Source organism: Rhinoderma darwinii, chromosome 7 (genome assembly GCF_050947455.1).
Source record: "Rhinoderma darwinii isolate aRhiDar2 chromosome 7, aRhiDar2.hap1, whole genome shotgun sequence".
In the NCBI taxonomy this organism is placed as follows: Eukaryota; Metazoa; Chordata; class Amphibia; order Anura; family Rhinodermatidae; genus Rhinoderma; species Rhinoderma darwinii.
In genome coordinates this window covers 4863234-4883015 of record NC_134693.1, presented here as the reverse complement: position 1 = coordinate 4883015, position 19782 = coordinate 4863234, and the positions used below count along the sequence as shown (strand labels likewise).

The 19782-nt window shown below is 45.1% G+C and overlaps 1 protein-coding gene across 7 annotated transcripts in view; it reads left to right on the top strand.

Annotated features, from left to right (window-relative positions):
• ST3GAL3 (ST3 beta-galactoside alpha-2,3-sialyltransferase 3) overlaps positions 1-19782 on the top strand; it is a 310879-nt gene that overhangs the window by 143693 nt on the left and 147404 nt on the right. For 3 of the 7 annotated variants that reach the window (XM_075832627.1, XM_075832625.1, XM_075832628.1), the window contains exon 3: positions 1757-1882. The exons of 3 other annotated variants lie outside the window; for them this stretch is intronic. In XM_075832627.1, coding sequence (XP_075688742.1) covers positions 1757-1882 — 126 coding nt within the window. Of the gene's footprint in view, positions 1-1756; positions 1883-19782 lie in introns of those variants that run through there. One more of the 7 variants, XM_075832632.1, reaches the window with a different exon arrangement.

Genomic DNA, 19782 nt, shown 5'->3' with positions numbered 1-19782 from the left:
ACACAATGCACACTGATGCATAACGCAACACACACGGACCAGATTCACACGCCTTTTTCACGTGCGTGAATCTGATACGCTCGTGTGAATGAGGCCTAAGACTCCACTGTGATTATCACGTGTTATGCAACACTGCATGGAATCATCCCGCAAAGTTGCCTTGAATTTTACATTGCATTATAGAAAGTCACATGAGATTTACAAAGAAAAAATTGCATTGTCATATTGCTCAACATCGGCGTGACATCAGCATGACATCGGCGTGACATCGGTGGGACATCAGCGTGACATCAGCATGACATCGGCGTGACATTGGTGGGACATCAGCATGACATAACGTTACAGGCAAGTTCAATATGAGCGTGAAAGGAATTTCATGTGACTTGCAATAATCACAAAAAAATCCAACACTGTTTTATGTCATTGCTGTCGTCTCGCTCCCCATATACCACCCAATAGACATACAGTTGTTGGGACCCTGTATGAGAGAGCGAAGCTGCTACAAAGGGGAGCTCCGGAGGACTGTGCACAACCATCCATTAGGTGGCGCCCATTCATTTTCATGGGCTTCATGTAATGCTAGAGTGACCGCTGCTCGGAGAAATGTGCAGTCACCCCACCGGTTTCCCATGGATATACCAAGCTAATTGCGGGGGGTCTCAGCGTCTGGACCCAAGAATAAACAGACTGCCTGTAAGTCCCCAAATTAGAAAAGGGGTTGTCCAGATGGGGCAGCATTTTGCTCTTTATATATAGACTTTATATTTATGTGGTTTATGTTGTGATCCTGAGTTACAGCCTGTATTATACTTTATGGTACGGAACTAGGACATTATACGTTCGTGATTTTTGCCATTAACAAATATATTGGCATGAAAAACTGGAGAGACTGAACGATTTTGAGGCAGAACCCCGAATAGTACAGGGGTGCACTGAGTAAAGCACCAGCAGGCGAGCCTTGACCGGACAGGGACTATAGTTGGGACTTCTGGGTGGTCCCAGTTGAGCAGGATGTTTTTTTTGCGTTGGAATAGTCGCCACGTGAAGGAGGATGTGACTTCCATTATTGGTTCTGATGGATTCTCTAGAACTTACTGCTGATATATCTGTCTATCTCTGTTATAATTTCATTTCTTGCTCGCTCTTCCTGCTGCGCATTTTTCTTTCCGATGCAATTTCCAGACTTTAAATAGGTAAATAATAAATGTGAGAGGCGGTCTAGTCACAGGACGGCCGCGGGCGGGCCGACGTCTCCGGACGGATCTTGTTCATGGTTTGGAGGTTTTCCAGCATGTTGCAATATCTGATAATTAGTATTTCAGAACTCCAGATTTTTATTGTTTTTTGCCCCTACAAGGCCTGATTGCCCCCCAATCTTTGGGTCTTTGTCCAGTGAAGAATAAAACAATCGCCAGAAGTTATAACTATTTTAGTTTGTACCACATCAGGCCCATATTTAATAATCGGTGATTTTCTAGGGTTAGAGGTCAGGGGTTTAAGTCGCCTCCGTAATGTGATCATGAGTGATTGGGATTGAGAACTGATCAGCGCATAGTGAAGGAAGCAGCTTGTAGCCCGTCATCAGAGCCCCCCTTTAAATGAAGACATGACTGAGTAAATATGTCAGGGAGCCCAGAGTCGCTGCCCCTATCTCCCTCTCAGGCTACGCAGGCACATCTACCTCTGCTTGCTTTCTTACGCTGCCCTTTCAGCCTGGTTACTGAATTACTGAGGGAAAGATTTCCTTGTTGAACAGGACGGAGAGAGAGGAAAGCTGGGATCTCAACGCTTCCCACTGCGACCACAACACACATTGTACCGGACAGAACCGAGTCCAAAGAGTCCAAAGACCCGGTGGTTGTTCCAGAATCATCGCTAATAAGTAGGTGTTTGAGGTCTTTTTTTAATTAGTTATTTATTCTGTCTTACTAATGACATGAGCATTATATTGTGTGAGCTTTTACTAACAGTATTGGACGCTTGCGCTAATATATTGGATTACAATATTAATACTTTCATAAAAGCCACATCATCCTATCCTGGAGACATCTGACACGATTACAGTCTATATTCACCTCTGATCCCCATCATACAGTTCACATTTATGTCTATAAACAGTTTAGTCACTTTGTAAATAAATCCCATTATTTATCTGATCCTGAGTTACATCCTGTATTATACTCCAGAGCTGCACTCACTATTCTGCTGGTGGAGTCACTGTGTACATACATTACTTATCCTGTACTGATCCTGAGTTACATCCTGTATTATACTCCAGAGCTGCACTCACTATTCTGCTGGTGGAGTCACTGTGTACATACATTACATTACTTATCCTGTACTGATCCCGAGTTACATCCTGTATTATACTCCAGAGCTGCACTCACTATTCTGCTGGTGGAGTCACTGTGTACATACATTACATTACTTATCCTGTACTGATCCTGAGTTACATCCTGTATTATACTCCAGAGCTGCACTCACTATTCTGCTGGTGGAGTCACTGTGTACATACATTACATTACTTATCCTGTACTGATCCTGAGTTACATCCTGTATTATACTCCAGAGCTGCACTCACTATTCTGCTGGTGGAGTAACTGTGTACATACATTACATTACTTATCCTGTACTGATCCTGAGTTATATCCTGTATTATACTCCAGAGCTGCACTCACTATTCTGCTGGTGGAGTCACTGTGTACATACATTACATTACTTATCCTGTACTGATCCTGAGTTACATCTTGTATTATACTCCAGAGCTGCACTCACTATTCTGCTGGTGGAGTCACTGTGTACATACATTACATTACTTATCCTGTATGATTCTGAGTTACATCCTGTGTTATACTCCAGAGCTGCACTCTCTATTCTGCTGGTGGAGTCACTGTGTACATACATTACATTACTTATCCTGTACTGATCCTGAGTTACATCCTGTATTATACTCCAGAGCTGCACTCAATATTCTGCTGGTGGAGTGACTGTGTACATACATTACATTACTTATCCTGTATGATTCTGAGTTACATCCTGTATTATACTCCAGAGCTGCACTCACTATTCTGCTGGTGGAGTCACTGTGTGCATACATTACATTACTTATCCTGTACTGATCCGGAGTTATATCCTGTATTATACTCCAGAGCTGCACTCACTATTCTGCTGGTGGAGTCACTGTGTACATACATTACATTACTTATCCTGTACTGATCCTGAGTTACATCCTGTATTATACTCCAGAGCTGCACTCACTATTCTGCTGGTAGAGTCACTGTGTACATACATTACATTACTTATCCTGTACTGATCCTGAGTTACATCCTGTATTATACTCCAGAGCTGCACTCACTATTCTGCTGGTAGAGTCACTGTGTACATACATTACATTACTTATCTTGTACTGATCCTGAGTTACAGCCTCTGTATGCAATCTGTAAAACAGGGTTCAGAGGTGAACATAGACTTTTTCTCTGTGTCTGCAGGAATATTCTGTTCCCTGATATTATATGAGAACTATCCATGCAGATTATCTGGTTGTCTTTAGGTTGTGGTGGCTGGAGATAATGGTCACATACTTCGTTGTGACGTTGCATGATTGGTGTATTGGGTTTCCTCCAGTGTGGCAGGGACGTGCTTTGATTTGCATGTAATAAGATAATGCTCTCTGCAGGGGTGCAACAATTTTAAAGTTTGTGTTAATTATAGGGAGTCTGGGGACTTGTGTGTCAAGCATATGAATGCACCAACACCCTGTTTTCAGAACAATAGGGCCGCTAAGCTGCTATTCCATAATAAAGAGTGTATTACAAGCCTGCTGTCCCTTTAAAGGCTATGTACACTTTTGAGGGCTTTTTTTAAAATATAAATAGATCAGTCAGTGTGATTTATGTAACTTACAAATTAGTTTTTATTAAAAATTAGTTTTACTTCTGGAGACACAGCTGCCCGATATTCTCTATACAGAGCAGCTGTATCGTTCGCTATTCACTGAATGCGTCAGTCCCGCGGAGCTGACGGGTTCAGTGTCAGCGGGTCCTGTGTCTCTGACACGCAGGATCCACCTGTAATCTATCACATCTAAGTTATGAACCGTCAGACACGCAGGACCCTCTGACACTGAACCCGTCAGGTCTACGGCACTGACGGATTCAGTGAATAGTGAACGATACAGCTGTTCTATATAGAGAATACAGAACAGCTGTGTCTCCAAAAGTATAACAAATTTTAAATAAAAACTAATTAGTAAGTTACACAAATCACAATGACTGATCTATTTATTAAAAAAGAAAAAAAAAAGCCCTCAAATATTTACATAGACTTTAAATTATAGGATCATCTTTGGTTTATCAAAGGGAAACCTGCAGTTGTTTATTAGGCAATTGCCTATACAATTCCCTAAAATAATTGTATTACTAGTATTAAAGGGGCTTTCCCATCTCAGCCATTTATGGCATATCCACAGGATACGCCATAAAGGTCCGATAGGTGCAGGTCCCACCTCTAGGACCCGCACCTATCTCTAGAACGGGGCCCCCTAAAACCCGCTCTAGCTTACTCATCTCTCGCTGCCTCCCGGCCAAATCCTGGTTAGGTGGTCGGTCGGAAGTTACGGAAACAGCACAGCGAGCACTTGGCTGTTTCCGTAACTTCAGACCACCTATCCAGGAAGGTTAGGCCGGGAGGCAGCGGAGCCGAGTAAAATAGAACGGGGTTTAGGGGGCCCCATATCATAAATGGCCAAGATGGGAAACCCCTTTAAGGCAGTGGCAGACCAGAATACAGGCCACCATTTATAGTGTATATTTATAGTACATTACGGTCTGTGTCTGTAGGACCGGCCACAAGGAAGCCCCAAGGCTTCCCAGATCTATTATAGGATCATCCCTATTGAATGACTATTTGTGTAGAGCTTCAGTTTTGATCCTTCACTGTACGTCGTATGTGAGTGGGACCGATCACCAGCCGTGTTTTCAGGAGAATCCAAAAATCAAGAAAGTTCACAGCCGGAGGTTCCCCCGGGGGCAGTAATTTGGGTGGTATAAGGCTGGTAAGGTGTTGGAAGAAGGAAGCCTTCCCTTTTAGCATTGATATCTTTACTGCTCTCTCTGAATTCATTTTCAGATGCAGAAATTTCTATAATGAATCTGCGGCGTGTGAATAAACCCTAAGGCCTCCTGCACACGACCATGGATTTCACCTGTAATTACGGACCCATTCATTTCTATGGCCGACGGACGCCTTCCCGTATATTTGCAGGAAGGTGCCCGTACCGTAGAAACCGTTCTGCACACGACTTTAAGGCTTTTTACTGTCGGCAAATGCGAACTTGCAAATACAGATGCGCCTCCTTAGGCGTCCGGAATTGCAGTAGCTCCCATAGACGCATAAGGACGAGTCAGTGTTGGAATTGCAAACAAGAACATGACATGTTCTATATTTTGCGGATCATTTCTACGGCCCGGACACACATCCGTAAATATAAGGAAAGTTGTCCGTGGCCTATAGAAATGAATGGGTCCGCGATTTCATCCGTAATTACAGATAAAACTACGGTCGTGTGCACGGAGCCATAATCAGTACACGTGGCATATAAGTAAGACCTCAGCATTACCGTGGGGCTCCAGTAGCTCTGACGTGGGGGGCCTGGGGTCAGTAATACAAATATTGAAGGGTCCAATTATCCGATCCGATTGTTGTCACTGATTACATTCTTCTCACGAATCTGTTCATCGATGGAGCTGAGTATTTTCCGGAGCGCTTTGTTGCCGGCCTATGTCTACAGCCACGCTTCAGCCTTGGCCTCCGAGGGATGTTTTTCTTTTTCATTACGCTTCAGATCTCTGACCTCCGAGGAGTTGAGGGTCTTATGTTGGTTAAACTCTACAGTTCAATACTGGCATTCATTAAACATCAGAAATATGTGCCCCCAGGGGGGAGATGACATCATTACTGGATCTCTGGTGATGATCAAAGCGACTGGTGTAGTCAATAATAGGAGCAGAACAAGGAGTCCCTGTGTAGGGGGCCGCACTCATAGAAGATGGATCCACGTTTGTCGCCAGCGGTTGACACCGCACGGATACGATGTAACTCTATGCTCCTCTCTTCAGGCCGGATGTGTCACAATGCGCATTCATTGGGTCGTGGAGTTCACATGCCACTTAGCGATGAATAAACACCGTTCTATGAAAATGTCACTTTTTCATCGAGGAGGAAGCAATGGCGCCAAGCTCGCCACTTCTGAAGATGTTCATCACTAAGAGCCCAGGGGGACTACAAGTACCGTATATGATTATAGAGGTAAAATAGAGAAGTCAATCGCGACTGCTGCAAATAACATAGTAACAATACACTACACAATAATCATAGAAGATCTACTGATAAGATAGTGGTAATATAGTATATATTATGACTGGTAGATCCGACCATAGTGATCCCACATTATAGTACACCGTTCAGCCATAACATTAAAACCACCTGCCTGTGTAGGTCGCCCTCGTGCCAACAAGACAGCTCTGAAACCGTCAAGGCATGGACTCCACGGGACCCCTGACGATGTTCTGTGGTATCCGGCACCACGACGTCAGCAGCAGATTATTTAAGTCCGTTAAGTTGTGAGGTGCGGCCTCCATGGATCGGACTTGTTTTTCCAGCACATCCCACAGATGTTCAAATTGAGATCTGGGGAATTTGGAGACAAGTCAACACCTTGAACTCTGTCATGCTCCTCAGACCGTTCCTGGACAATGTTTGCAGTGTGGCGGGGGCATTATCCTGCTGACAGGGGGCACTGCCATTAGAGAATACCGCTGCCATGAAGGGGGCACTTGTCTGCAGCAATGTTTAGGTCGGTGGTACTTTTCACATCCACATAAATGCCAGGACCCAAGGTTTCCCATCAGAACATTGCCCAGAGCATCACACTGCCTCCGCCAGCTTCTCTCCTTCCCATAATGCATCCTTCCCCAGGTAAGCGGCGCACACGCACCCGGCCATCTAAATGATGTAAAAAATGACTCATCAGACCAGGCGTCTTCTTCCATTGCTCCATTGCTCTATGCTCCAGTTTGGATGCTCAAGTGCCCACTGTAAGCGCTTTCGGTGCTGGACAGGAGTCAGGATGGGCGCTCTGACCAGTCTGCTGCTACAAGCAAGCTGCGATGCTCTGCGTGTTTTGACACCTTTCTATCATAGCCAGTATTCACTCAAGCAATTTGTGGTAGAGTATCTCTTCTGTGGGATCAGACTCGCCAGGCTAGCCTTCACTCCCCCGCACATCAATGATCCTTGGGCACCCATGATCATGTCGCCGGTCACCGGTTGTCCTTCCTTTCACTACTTTTGGTAGGTTCTAACCACTGCATACCGGGATCTCCTCTGACCTAGTTGTCTAGACATCACAATTTGGCGCTTGTTAGTCGCTGAGATCCTTACTCCTGCCCATTTTGCCTGTTTCCAACACATTAACTACAAGAACTGACTGTTAACCTGCTGTTTTATATATACCCCCCCCCCCCCCATGTCAGGCGCCACTGTAACCAGATCATCAGTGTCATTCACTTCGCCTGTCAGTGGTTATAATGTTATGGCTGTGTATAATAGTTTAGTTATAATATAGTGATAATACAGTATAGTATATAATATGACATTGGTACTTGCAACAAAGCCTAATGTAAATGACGCTGCAGGTGCCACTGATACTGTACAAACTAGAAACAAGTGAATCATAACCATATTTAGCCAATGCAAACAGACCGTAAAGGGGTATTATGGTTTCAGCAAAGAGAACTTATTAAATCTATAATGAAAAGTTATACAATATTCCAATATACTTTATGTAAAAATTATTTTCAGTTTTCAAGATCTCTGTTTGCTGCCATCCAATAGAAATGTTCATTAATTACTCCCTGTGGTTAAAATTTTGTCCTGGTTATGTGATGAAACACACAGGTGTATAGCAATGTTCACGTCCGTCTAATGAGCTGAGTACTGGTGGACACGTATGCTCAGTGACTCTGCCCATAGCCAATTCTCTGCATAGTGATCCTCTATTCACTGCAGAGAAGCCAATAGAAATAGCTTTCTGCCCTGCTTGTCAGGAAAGGAGCAGAGCCTCTGCAGTAGAACGGCTGTATAGCTGGGGAGATTTCTTGTCAGCTTGTCAGGGAAGGAGCAGAGCCTCTGCAGTAGCTCTTCCCCCTCATGTCCTAGTCTGGCCTCCAAACATTACAATAATACTCTCAAAAATGATTGGATGAAGCAGCCCCCCCCCCTACACTCCGAACCCCCGACACAGACGTCCACAACCCTGGCACACTCCTCAATCCCGCTTTCTTCAGCGGTGCTCGAGATGTGCCGAACGACTGTGGAGAAAACCGCACTTGTCAGCAGACTTCCTCCATTACAAATTTACGCTGAGAACTTATTACTCTGCCCTTCACCGAGCCAAACAAGTCCATGTCACCTCCTCATCTCCACACTATCTAATAATCCAAAACGCCTCTTTGATACTTTTTATTTCCTCCTTAGTCCTAAAGTTTAGACGCCAATCACAGATCTCAGTGCTCACTTATTTTAAAGTTAAAATTGACAACATCCACCATGATATTATCTCCCAGTCCCCGAGTAACATCGATCCCCTTCCCTCCCGCACTCCCTCTTCTTCACTTTCAGCATTTGACCCAATAACAGAAGAAGAAGTCTCCAGGCTCCTCTCTTCTTCTCGTCCTACTACTTGCCCTAGTGATCCTATCCCCTCACACCTCCTCCAGTCCCTCTCCCCTCACACCTCCTCCAGTCCCTCTCCCCTCACACCTCCTCCAGTCCCTCTCCCCTCACACCTCCTCCAGTCCCTCTCCCCTCACACCTCCTCCAGTCCCTCTCCCCTCACACCTCCTCCAGTCCCTCTCCCCTCACACCTCCTCCAGTCCCTGTCCCCTCACACCTCCTCCAGTCCCTCTCCCCAGCTGTCACTAGTCACCTGACTAAAATATTTAACCTCTCTCTTTCCTCTGGTATCTTTCCCTCCTCTTTTAAACATGCCATTATAAACCCATTACTGAAAAAAACAACTCTTGACCCATCCAGTGCTGCCAACTACCGACCAGTCTCTAATCTGCCCTTCATCTCCAAACTCCTGGAACGCTTGGTCTACTCTCGCCTTATCGGCTATCTCTCTGCTAACTCCATTCTTGACCCCTTACAATCTGGTTTCCGCACTCTACACTCCACACAAACTGCCCTTACTAAAGTCTTAAACGATCTCTTGGCGGCTAAATCGGACGTAAATCCTCTCTCCTGATTCTTCTGGATCTCTCTGCAGCCTGTGACACTGTAGACCACAAACTCCTACTCAACATGCTCCCCTCTATTGGCCTCAAGGACGCGGCTCTCTCTTGGTTTTCCTCCTATCTCTCTGACCGCTCGTTCAGTGTGTCATTTGCTGGTTTCACTTCTTCTCCTCTTCCCCTTGCTATCGGGGTTCCTCAGGGATCAGTCCTAGGTCCGCTCCTCTTCTCTCTCTACATAGCTCCTATTGGACAAACCATCAGCAGATTTGGCTTCTAGTACCATCTCTACGCTGATGACACCCAATTATATACCTCTTCCCGTGACATCACCCCTGCTCTAATACAGAACACCAGTGATTGTCTGTCCGCTGTCTCTATCACTATCATAACTCCCGGACAGCACGCCCGCTGTCTCTCACTACCATAACTCCCGGGCAGCACGCCCGCTGTCTCTATCACTATCACAACTCCTGGACAGCACGCCCGCTGTCTCTATCACTACCATAACTCCTGGGCAGCACGCCCGCTGTCTCTATCACTACCATAACTCCTGGGCAGCACGCCCGCTGTCTCTATCACTACCATAACTCCTGGGCAGCACGCCCGCTGTCTCTATCACTACCATAACTCCTGGGCAGCACGCCCGCTGTCTCTATCACTATCATAACTCCCGGGCAGCATGCCCGCTGTCTCTATCACTACCATAACTCCCGGGCAGCACGCCCGCTGTCTCTATCACTATCATAACTCCTGGACAGCACGCCCGCTGTCTCTATCACTACCATAACTCCTGGGCAGCACGCCCGCTGTCTCTATCACTACCATAACTCCTGGGCAGCACGCCCGCTGTCTCTATCACTACCATAACTCCTGGGCAGCACGCCCGCTGTCTCTATCACTATCATAACTCCCGGGCAGCACGCCCGCTGTCTCTATCACTACCATAACTCCCGGGCAGCACGCCCGCTGTCTCTATCACTATCATAACTCCTGGACAGCACGCCCGCTGTCTCTATCACTACCATAACTCCTGGGCAGCACGCCCGCTGTCTCTATCACTACCATAACTCCTGTGCAGCACGCTCGCTGTCTCTATCACTATCATAACTCCCGGGCAGCACGCCCGCTGTCTCTATCACTATCATAACTGCCAGGCAGCACGCCCGCTGTCTCTGTCATTATCATAACACCTGGGCAGCAGGCCTGCTGTCTCTATCACTATCATAACACCTGGGCAGCAGGCCTGCTGTCTCTATCACTATCATAACTCCCGGGCAGCACGCCAGGTGTCTCTATCACTATCATAACTCCTGTGCAGCACGCCCGCTGTCTCTATCACTATCATAACTCCCGGGCAGCACGCCCGCTGTCTCTATCACTATCATAACTGCCAGGCAGCACGCCCGCTGTCTCTATCATTATCATAACACCTGGGCAGCACGCCCGCTGTCTCTATCACTATCATAACACCTGTGCAGCACGCCCGCTGTCTCTATCACTACCATAACTCCTGGGCAGCACGCCCGCTGTCTCTATCACTACCATAACTCCCGGGCAGCACGCCCGCTGTCTTTATCACTACCATAACTCCTGGGCAGCACGCCCGCTGTCTCTATCACTATCATAACTCCTGTGCAGCACGCCCGCTGTCTCTATCACTACCATATCTCCCGGGCAGCACGCCCGCTGTCTCTATCACTACCATAACTCCTGGGCAGCACGCCCGCTGTCTCGGGGTTATTTTTGACTCCTCACATTCAATCACTTTCACGCTCCTGTCATTCTCACCTCAAAAACATCTCCAGAATCCGCCCTTTTCTTACAGAGGAAACAACCAAAACTCTCATTGTCACTCTGATTCTCTCGTCTTGACTCCACTCACTAAACTCTCCCCTCTCCAATCTATCCTCAATGCAGCAGCCAGGCTCATCTTTCTGACCAACCACTACACCGATGCCACTACCATGTGCTAGTCACTACACTAGACGGCTACACCGATGCCTCTACCCTGTGCCAGTCACTACACTAGACCGCTACACCAACGCCTCTACCCCCTGCCAGTCACTGCACTGGATGCCCATACAGTTCAGAATTAAATTCAAACTTATTCCTCTCCCCCACGACGCTCTCCCCAGTGCTGCACCTCCTTACATCTCCTCCCTCATCTCTGTCTACCACCATACTCGGGCTCTACGTTCTGCCAACGACCTTAGATTAAAATCCTCCATAATCCGAACCTCACACTCCCGTCTCCAGGATTTCTCTTGTGCTGCACTGTCCTCTGGAATGCGCCATCCCAGACAATCAGATTAATTCCCAACATCCAAAGTTTTAAGCGTGCCCTAAAAACACATCTATTTAGACCGGCCTATTACATTCCCTGATCTGACTACTTTCCCTGGCCCCCTTTTACATTAGTCATAAGAACTAGACCCCCCTCATTCAGAAGTATCCCCCACACGCCTTGCACCCTAATACACTTCATGTCTGTCATACACAGATACTTGTAGAGGGAAAAAACTGAAATACACGGCGCCACATGGTGCAAAATAAACTATGATAATACACGACAGTCGTGGGGGAGCAAGTGATTTGCTCACCTTTTAGGGTTGTACAAATCCTAGGCACAACTCCGGTGTGGGCAGGGAATAGTCCAGGTAATCAGCTGCAGCCAGATCCGATCCGGTAAGAAGAAATAGTTACCGATAACTTATATATATATATATATATATAGACCTATATAAACCTATAGATATATAGAACCTATTTTGGGGCGCTGCTGATCTTTGTGGTGTAAATGATTGCAATAAGGATAGTTGTAAAAAAGCAATAATTTATTAGGGCATAAAAGCTACGCGTTTCGACGTTGGACTTACGTCTTCCTCAGGCCAGGTGTACAGGAATATAAAAGTACCTCTTTTATAAAGGGGAACACACATCAAAACAGCACACATGAAAAAGGCGCTCAAACTAAAGGTCAAAGCTCATCTCTGACGTCACATGAGGTCAGAGTGATGACAAATGAAACATTACATACAAATTCATAGAAACTGTTGAGACATTATTGATTTTAGAAAATCACTTAAGAGTTACATGCTGCAGATTGACATTGTTACATATGGAGAGATTAAAGGAGAATCGGAGATGACCTACTGATGTTGGTGGTGAGCGTGAGCGGTGCGTCTGTGAAGGGTGAAAACGGAATGAAATAATACATGAGCAGCAAAGGGGTTCAGAGAAAGAACATAATGCAGGAAAGGATGATGTGGAACACAACCCTATATTATGGTGTTCGAGTCCGAAGTCTATACTAACGCCGGCCATTAGTCCAACGTTGAAACGCGTAGCCTTTATGTCCTAATAAATGATTATCCTTATTGCACTCATTTACACCACAAATATCATTGTACGGAACAAGCATTTTTTACATTTTGTGTCTCCCTTATTTCCGCATAGATTGTAAGCTCTTGCGAGCAGGGTCCTCACTCCTCTTGTTTGAATTGTAAATTAGTTTTGTCAATATGTAAAGTCTGATATTGTCTGTACAATGTACCCCCTAAATTGTAAAGTGCTGCGGAATATGTTGGCGCTATATAAATAAAGATTATTATTATTATATTATTATTATTAGTCCCAACTGTAGCAGCAGCCGCTGAGGGCAACTCGTATGTGAGGAAAATAGTAATAATAATATCTTGGTGATTATACTAAATTATGATTGATTTATGTTCAGTAACATATTTCCTGAGAGTAATGAATGACATCATCATATGGAAAGTGTCATCTTTTTCACCTTTCAGCAGCCTGTAGTTTCCCAATCTGTACCAGTAACTGTTCAGAAATCTACTCAGTCCCCAAAAATCAGTCTAGAGTAATACAATACATGGAAGACGTGGAGTAAGGAGATACAGCAGAAGGGGGAGGGGAGTTGAAAAAGGGAGAGACAGCTCAGAGCACACAGCAGACCTCTGACGTCACACCAGGAAGACCCTTCCCATCGCCATAATGGAGAGAGAACATTTTTATTTACAGAAACCAGCCTTTAATGGTCGTTGAGCGGTATAAAAATCACCGTAGGTAGAGTAGATGTGTCCACTAGAGAAGTGTTTTCCAACCAGGGTTCGTTCCTCTGAACCTGGTCAAGGGTTCCCTGGAAGGTCAGAGTGGCAATAACTATCTTCTAATATCTTCATTTTAAAGCCTAGGCCTCTTCACGATATCAAACGTTGGAGATAAAGCCTACCGAGGATATTGGGAATGTCTCAAGAGAGGGGCTGATAATCAATTGAAGAATGATCTAGTCGGCCATTAAGCTTGAACTTGAGTTGTACTTATAGTGAATGCTACACTTTGTGTAATTACCATGTGATTAGGTGCCATTATATAGACACAAGAATCCAGACGACTTAGAGGGGGATTCTGTCCTGTGGGAGTGAAGGCCTCGGCCAACAAATGAGTTACTCTAGAAGCTTTTATGACCTATGAAGTAGTGGTTATTGGCTGCACTTTTAATGCATTCCCTTGGTTTATAAAGCGCCTTGATGACCTTTCAATAGGCCACGTAGGTCAATTCTTCTGTTCCCATAATTCATATATCGTATTTTCAATCAAAGCAAAAAACATAGACCAACACCAGCTCATCTCCATATGTGAGCATGGTTCATATATAGACTGAAAGCGACCCATATGGTAGTTTTACTATTATACCCCCCATGTCATCCTTTCCCTTTACACATCCATGGGATTTAAAAATAAAAAGTGGGATAACTTAAAGTGAAAGTTCTCCTTTAAATTCTTCTAATGGGTTATTGAGACATGTCAGATGACATCATTGGCTGGGTCATCAATCACTAATGAAAGGGTCCACTTTTCCCCCCCAGTGATGTCTGAATTATGTTGGCAATGCTGTCATTATACTGAATGAAACTAATATACAGGTTTCACAATTTCAAACACTCACTGTGGTGCAGTGGAATGTCCGCTGCGGAAAACTGCAGCACTTGCCGGCCTCCTGGGATGGCGTATCATCCCAGGAGACCGCTGCAGCCTGTGATTGGCTGCAGCGGCGGTCACGTGGGCTGAAGCCTCATCCCAGGAGGCCGTCCCTCTGGCCGGCCTCCTGGGATGATTTTTCATCCCATGTGACCGCCGCTACAGCCTGTGATTGGCTGCAGCGGTCACATGGGATGAAACGTCATCCCAGGAGGACGGACTGGAGGAAGAAACGCAGACTCCTGGATAAGTATAAGATTTTTTATTTTCTGAGTTGCGTTTTTTTTGCGGCGGAATCGCTGCAAACCCGCGGCAAAAAAACACAACAACTGCTATTTGTTGAATTCAATGGGGAAAACCCGCAACAAATAAGCAGCGTTTACAAGTGGTTTTATATGATCAGATGATGTGGTTTTGGTGATTGATTATTTTTACACCTCGCCCCTCCCCCATCACCGGTGGATCACGTAAACACATAAGCTGCAAGAAGCTTCCCTTTAGTTTCCAGTTTGTACTGTATCTCTGACCTTGCACCCGAGAACACGCCTGTCCTTGAATGTAGTGGATGGACGTTGTGAAGTATGACATGAAAGCATTCTGTGGAGAGAAGTGCAAACATCGGGTCAAAGGACCAAGACAGCTGGTGAGACGTCCCATAAATCAGCCAAGGTTTCATATCATCGGGTAGATATCATGAGGTTTTCTAGGTTTTAGGAGGTCATAGTCATCCTGTAGATCCATTCAGGATACGAGTTTTCCCTTCAGTCGATCTGATTGATCGTCCACTTCCTAATCAATCATGTAGAATTCGTTTTATGATATGAGGTCATCAAACACGTTCCCAGGCAGCGTATGAGCACTCAGTATGGTTCTATTAATTGTCTTGTACCGTGGCATATTTGTTAGTACAGTGAAATTCCTTTGATCCGGCGTCCGATGATCTGGAAATTCTGATAATCCAGCATTTGCTTTCAACTCAGAACAGAATGATAATCTTGAATTCTGCAAGACCAGAGCCAGAAACTTTACAGAGAGCCAATAAGGAGACGCTTCTGGGTTATAAAGGGTTATTCCCACCTAAGGCATTAATGTGTAGGGGATACGCCATAAATGTCTGATAGATGCGGTTCCAGCTCTGGAACCTGCACCTATAGCGGGAATGGCTTTCGCGACTGCCGGGTGAGGCAGCTCCTGTATTCAAGCGAAAAATGAACGGAGAGTTGGCTGTGGATGTCCCGGCTCTCTCCGTCCTGTTCTATAGAAGTTACAAAAACAGCTGAGCAAGTGTGAACATGGAGCGAACCGCCCAGATGCACAGTCCTGACCATGGCCATATAATCCAGATTATTTAATCCTCTTTTAGGGTATGTTCACACAGGGCGTAAAAGCACACAGTGTATCCACCCAGAGCGCCGCAAAGAATTCCGTCCGAAAAACCGCACCAAATTGTGGTGCAGTTCTTCGGCTATCCACTGCAGAAAACTGTAGATACTTACCCTCTGATGTACTTACCTGCCTCCTGGGATGACGTTTCAGCCTGAGATTGGCTGCAGTGGTCACATGGGATGAAATGTTACCCCAGGAGGCCGGCCTGGACGAAGAAGCACAGAATGCTGAGTAAGTATAAGATTTTTTTTCTGAGTTGCGTTTTTTTTTGGGGCTGCTTTTCCGCCACAAAAAAAACCACAACATCTGCTATTTGTTGTGGGTTTTGCCTCCCTAATGGGGAAAACCCACAACACAAAAGCAGCGATTATGCAAATAAAACTGGCATGCTGTAGGTAGTAAAAAACGCATCGGAGGTCAATTTCCGAGCGGTTGTTCCGCTCATTATTTACGCAGCGTGTGGTTGTGATTTGTTCAAATCCGTTGTGGAAAATCTGCAGTCTTTACGCTACGTGTGAACCTACCCTTTGACGGCAGGATAATTACGGATGGTAGGCCAGTGCAACAAATCCAGGGCTCTGATCAGCATCGGGCAAACCCGGGCAGATTCCAAAGCCCCTTCAGCTCAGGAAACCGTAGTGACGTGGGTCAACATCCTCTTCACTTTCCACGTTGAGGGTGAGGTAGACAGCGGCCCACTGTCACCCTGTTACCAAGGGACCCCATACTCTGGGAGCCTGCCCTGATCAAATTCATTATTATATAGGGCATGCCACGTTCCATTATAAACATAGGGAATGATCTGATCTCCAGGCCTTTGCTCTATCGGCTTCCTCTTATTTGCGGCTCATAAGGATTATAGGATTATATACCAGAACGGGAATGTGAAGATCATTGACATAAACATGCCCCGACGTCCTCTTATTTCAAAACTTGCAGCTTTGTGATATAAGTTCCCACTACTTTTTACTTTTACTTCTTAGATTTGCAGCTGGAGGTTTATGTAAAAACTAGAAATCTCTAATTTGACTAATCCGGTGATGCCGCCATGAGTCACCATGTTACCTTTCACATAGTAAACGGCTCTATAGGAATCATCGCCATTACATTGTGATTCATCAACTAATTAGTCGTGGTTGTGTTTAATTACACCGGACTGAGCTCACACACGCTATAATAACCTTCCACAGGAAAATCAAGAGGTGAAATCCCCAGCGAGCCCGGCAGCGCTGCCCATAGACACGGAAGGACGTCCCTGCACAAATAACGCGCCGACTTTAGTGGCCGGGATTGTAACGAAACAGTTGCTGAATTGATCTTTCATTGTCCACATTAGAAATAATCAGCCGGTTATGATACAAATGGTAATTGTATAGAAATGCTGGCGCCAGATTATAGATGTGAGAGCGGAACATCCTGTGCGGTATATAGGGGTTATGGCAGCACGGTGGCTCAGTATTTGGCATGTTACCTTGCAGCACTGGGGCCCTTTATTTAGATCCGACCAAGCACAACATCTGTATGGAGCTCGTGTATTCTCCCTGTGTTTTGCGGGAGGGGGGGGGGGGGGGGGGGTCTTCGCCAGTTTCCTCCCACACTCTTGAAACATCCTGATAATGTTTGACTATCTATGAAATTGGCCGAGTGTGTATGAGTGATAGGGAAATTAGATTGTGAGCTTCTGGATACAGGTAATGATGACCCCTGTACAGCTCTGTGGAATATGTTGGAGCAACATGAAATAAAATGACAAACTCCGACCGTTTCAGCAGAAATTCAATCCTGGGTGTAACAGAAGTATCAGATGACATGCACAGCTTTACACATAGACAATGTTTGCAAGAATGGGAACAATTTGCCACAGGTAAAATCTTGTAGATCATTATGTTAAAGGTATGTCCAGCATTTACACTTTTATAGAATTAATCTTCATAACAGTTAACTAACTTTTTACATACATTACATTACTTATCGTGTACTGAACCGGAGTTATATCCTGTATATACTCCAGAGCTGCACTCACTATTCTGCTGGTGGAGTCACTGTGTACATACATTACATTACTTATCGTGTACTGAACCGGAGTTATATCCTGTATTATACTCCAGAGCTGCACTCCCTATTCTGCTGGTGGAGTCACTGTGTACATACATTACATTATTGATCCTGAGTTACACCCTGTATTATACTCCAGAGCTGCACTCCCTATTCTGCTGGTGGAGTCACTGTGTACATACATGACATTACATATCCTGTACTGATCCTGAGTTCCATCCTATATTATACTCCAGAGCTGCACTCACTATTCTGCTGGTGGAGTCACTGTGTACATACATTACATTACTTATCCTGTACTCATCCAGATCATCCTGTATTATACTCCACAGCTGCACTCGCTATTCTGCTGGTGGAGTCACTGTGTACATACATTACATTACTTATCCTGTACTGATCCTGAGTTATATCCTGTATTATACTCCAGAGCTGCACGCACTATATTGCTGGTGGAGTCACTGTGTACATACATTACTTATCCTGTACTGATCCTGAGTTACATCCTGATTATACTCCAGAGCTGCACTCCCTATTCTGCTGGTGGAGTCACTGTGTACATACATGACATTACTTATCCTGTACTGATCCTTAGTTACATCTTGTATTATACTCCAGAGCTGCAGTCACTATTCTGCTGGTGGAGTCACTGTGTACATACATTACATTACTTATCCTGTACGGATCCTGAGTTATATCCTGTATTATACTCCAGAGCTGCACTCACTATATTGCTGGTGGAGTCACTGTGTACATACATTACATTACTTATCCTGTACTGATCCTGAGTTACATCCTGTATTATACTCCAGAGCTGCACTCAGTATTCTGCTGGGGGAGTCACTGTGTACATACATTACTTATCCTGTACTGATCCTCAGTTACATTCTGTATTATACTCCAGAGCTGCACTTACTATTCTGCTGGTGGAGTCACTGTGTACATACATGACATTACATATCCTGTACTGATCCTGAGTTCCATCCTATATTATACTCCAGAGCTGCACTCACTATTCTGCTGGTGGAGTCACTGTGTACATACATTACATTACTTATCCTGTACTCATCCAGATCATCCTGTATTATACTCCACAGCTGCACTCACTATTCTGCTGGTGGATTCACTGTGTACATACATTACACTACTTATCCTGTACTGATCCTGAGTTACATCTTGTATTATACTCCAGAGCTGCACTCAGTATTCTGCTGGTGGAGTCACTGTGTACATACATTACTTATCCTGTACTGATCCTCAGTTACATTCTGTATTATACTCCAGAGCTGCACTCACTGTTCTGTTGGTGGAGTCACTGTGTACATACATTACATTACTTATCCTGTACTGATCCTGAGTTACATCCTGTATTATACTCCAGAGCTGCACTCACTATTCTGCTGGTGGAGTCACTGTGTACATACATGACATTACTTATCCCGCACTGATCCTGAGTAACATCCTGTATTATACTCCAGAGCTGCACTCACTATTCTACTGGTGGAGTCACTGTGTATATACATTACATTACTTATCCTGTACTGATCCTGAGTTACATCCTGTATTATACTCCAGAGCTGCACTCACTATTCTACTGGTGGAGTCACTGTGTACATACATGACATTACTTATCTCGCACTGATCCTGAGTAACATCCTGTATTATACTCCAGAGCTGCACTCACTATTCTGCTGGTGGAGTCACTGTGTACATACATTACATTACTTATCCTGTACTGTTCCTGAGTTACATCCTGTATTATACTCCAGAGCTGCACCCACTATTCTGCTGGTGGAGTCACTGTGTACAGACATTACTTCTCCTGTACTGATCCTGAGTTATAGCCTGTATTATACTCCAGAGCTGCACTCACTATTCTGCTCCAACAGAAGGCTGCGATGTATCCCACAGTTTAGGCATAGGACCCCATTGTTAAAAAGATATGTAATCGCATAGTCTACTACACCATTCCATACCACAATTAACAAAGTATGGTGATGGCACACTTTTGGGAAACACCGGTGGCCTATGGACATGTTTGGCGTATGCACCGGAT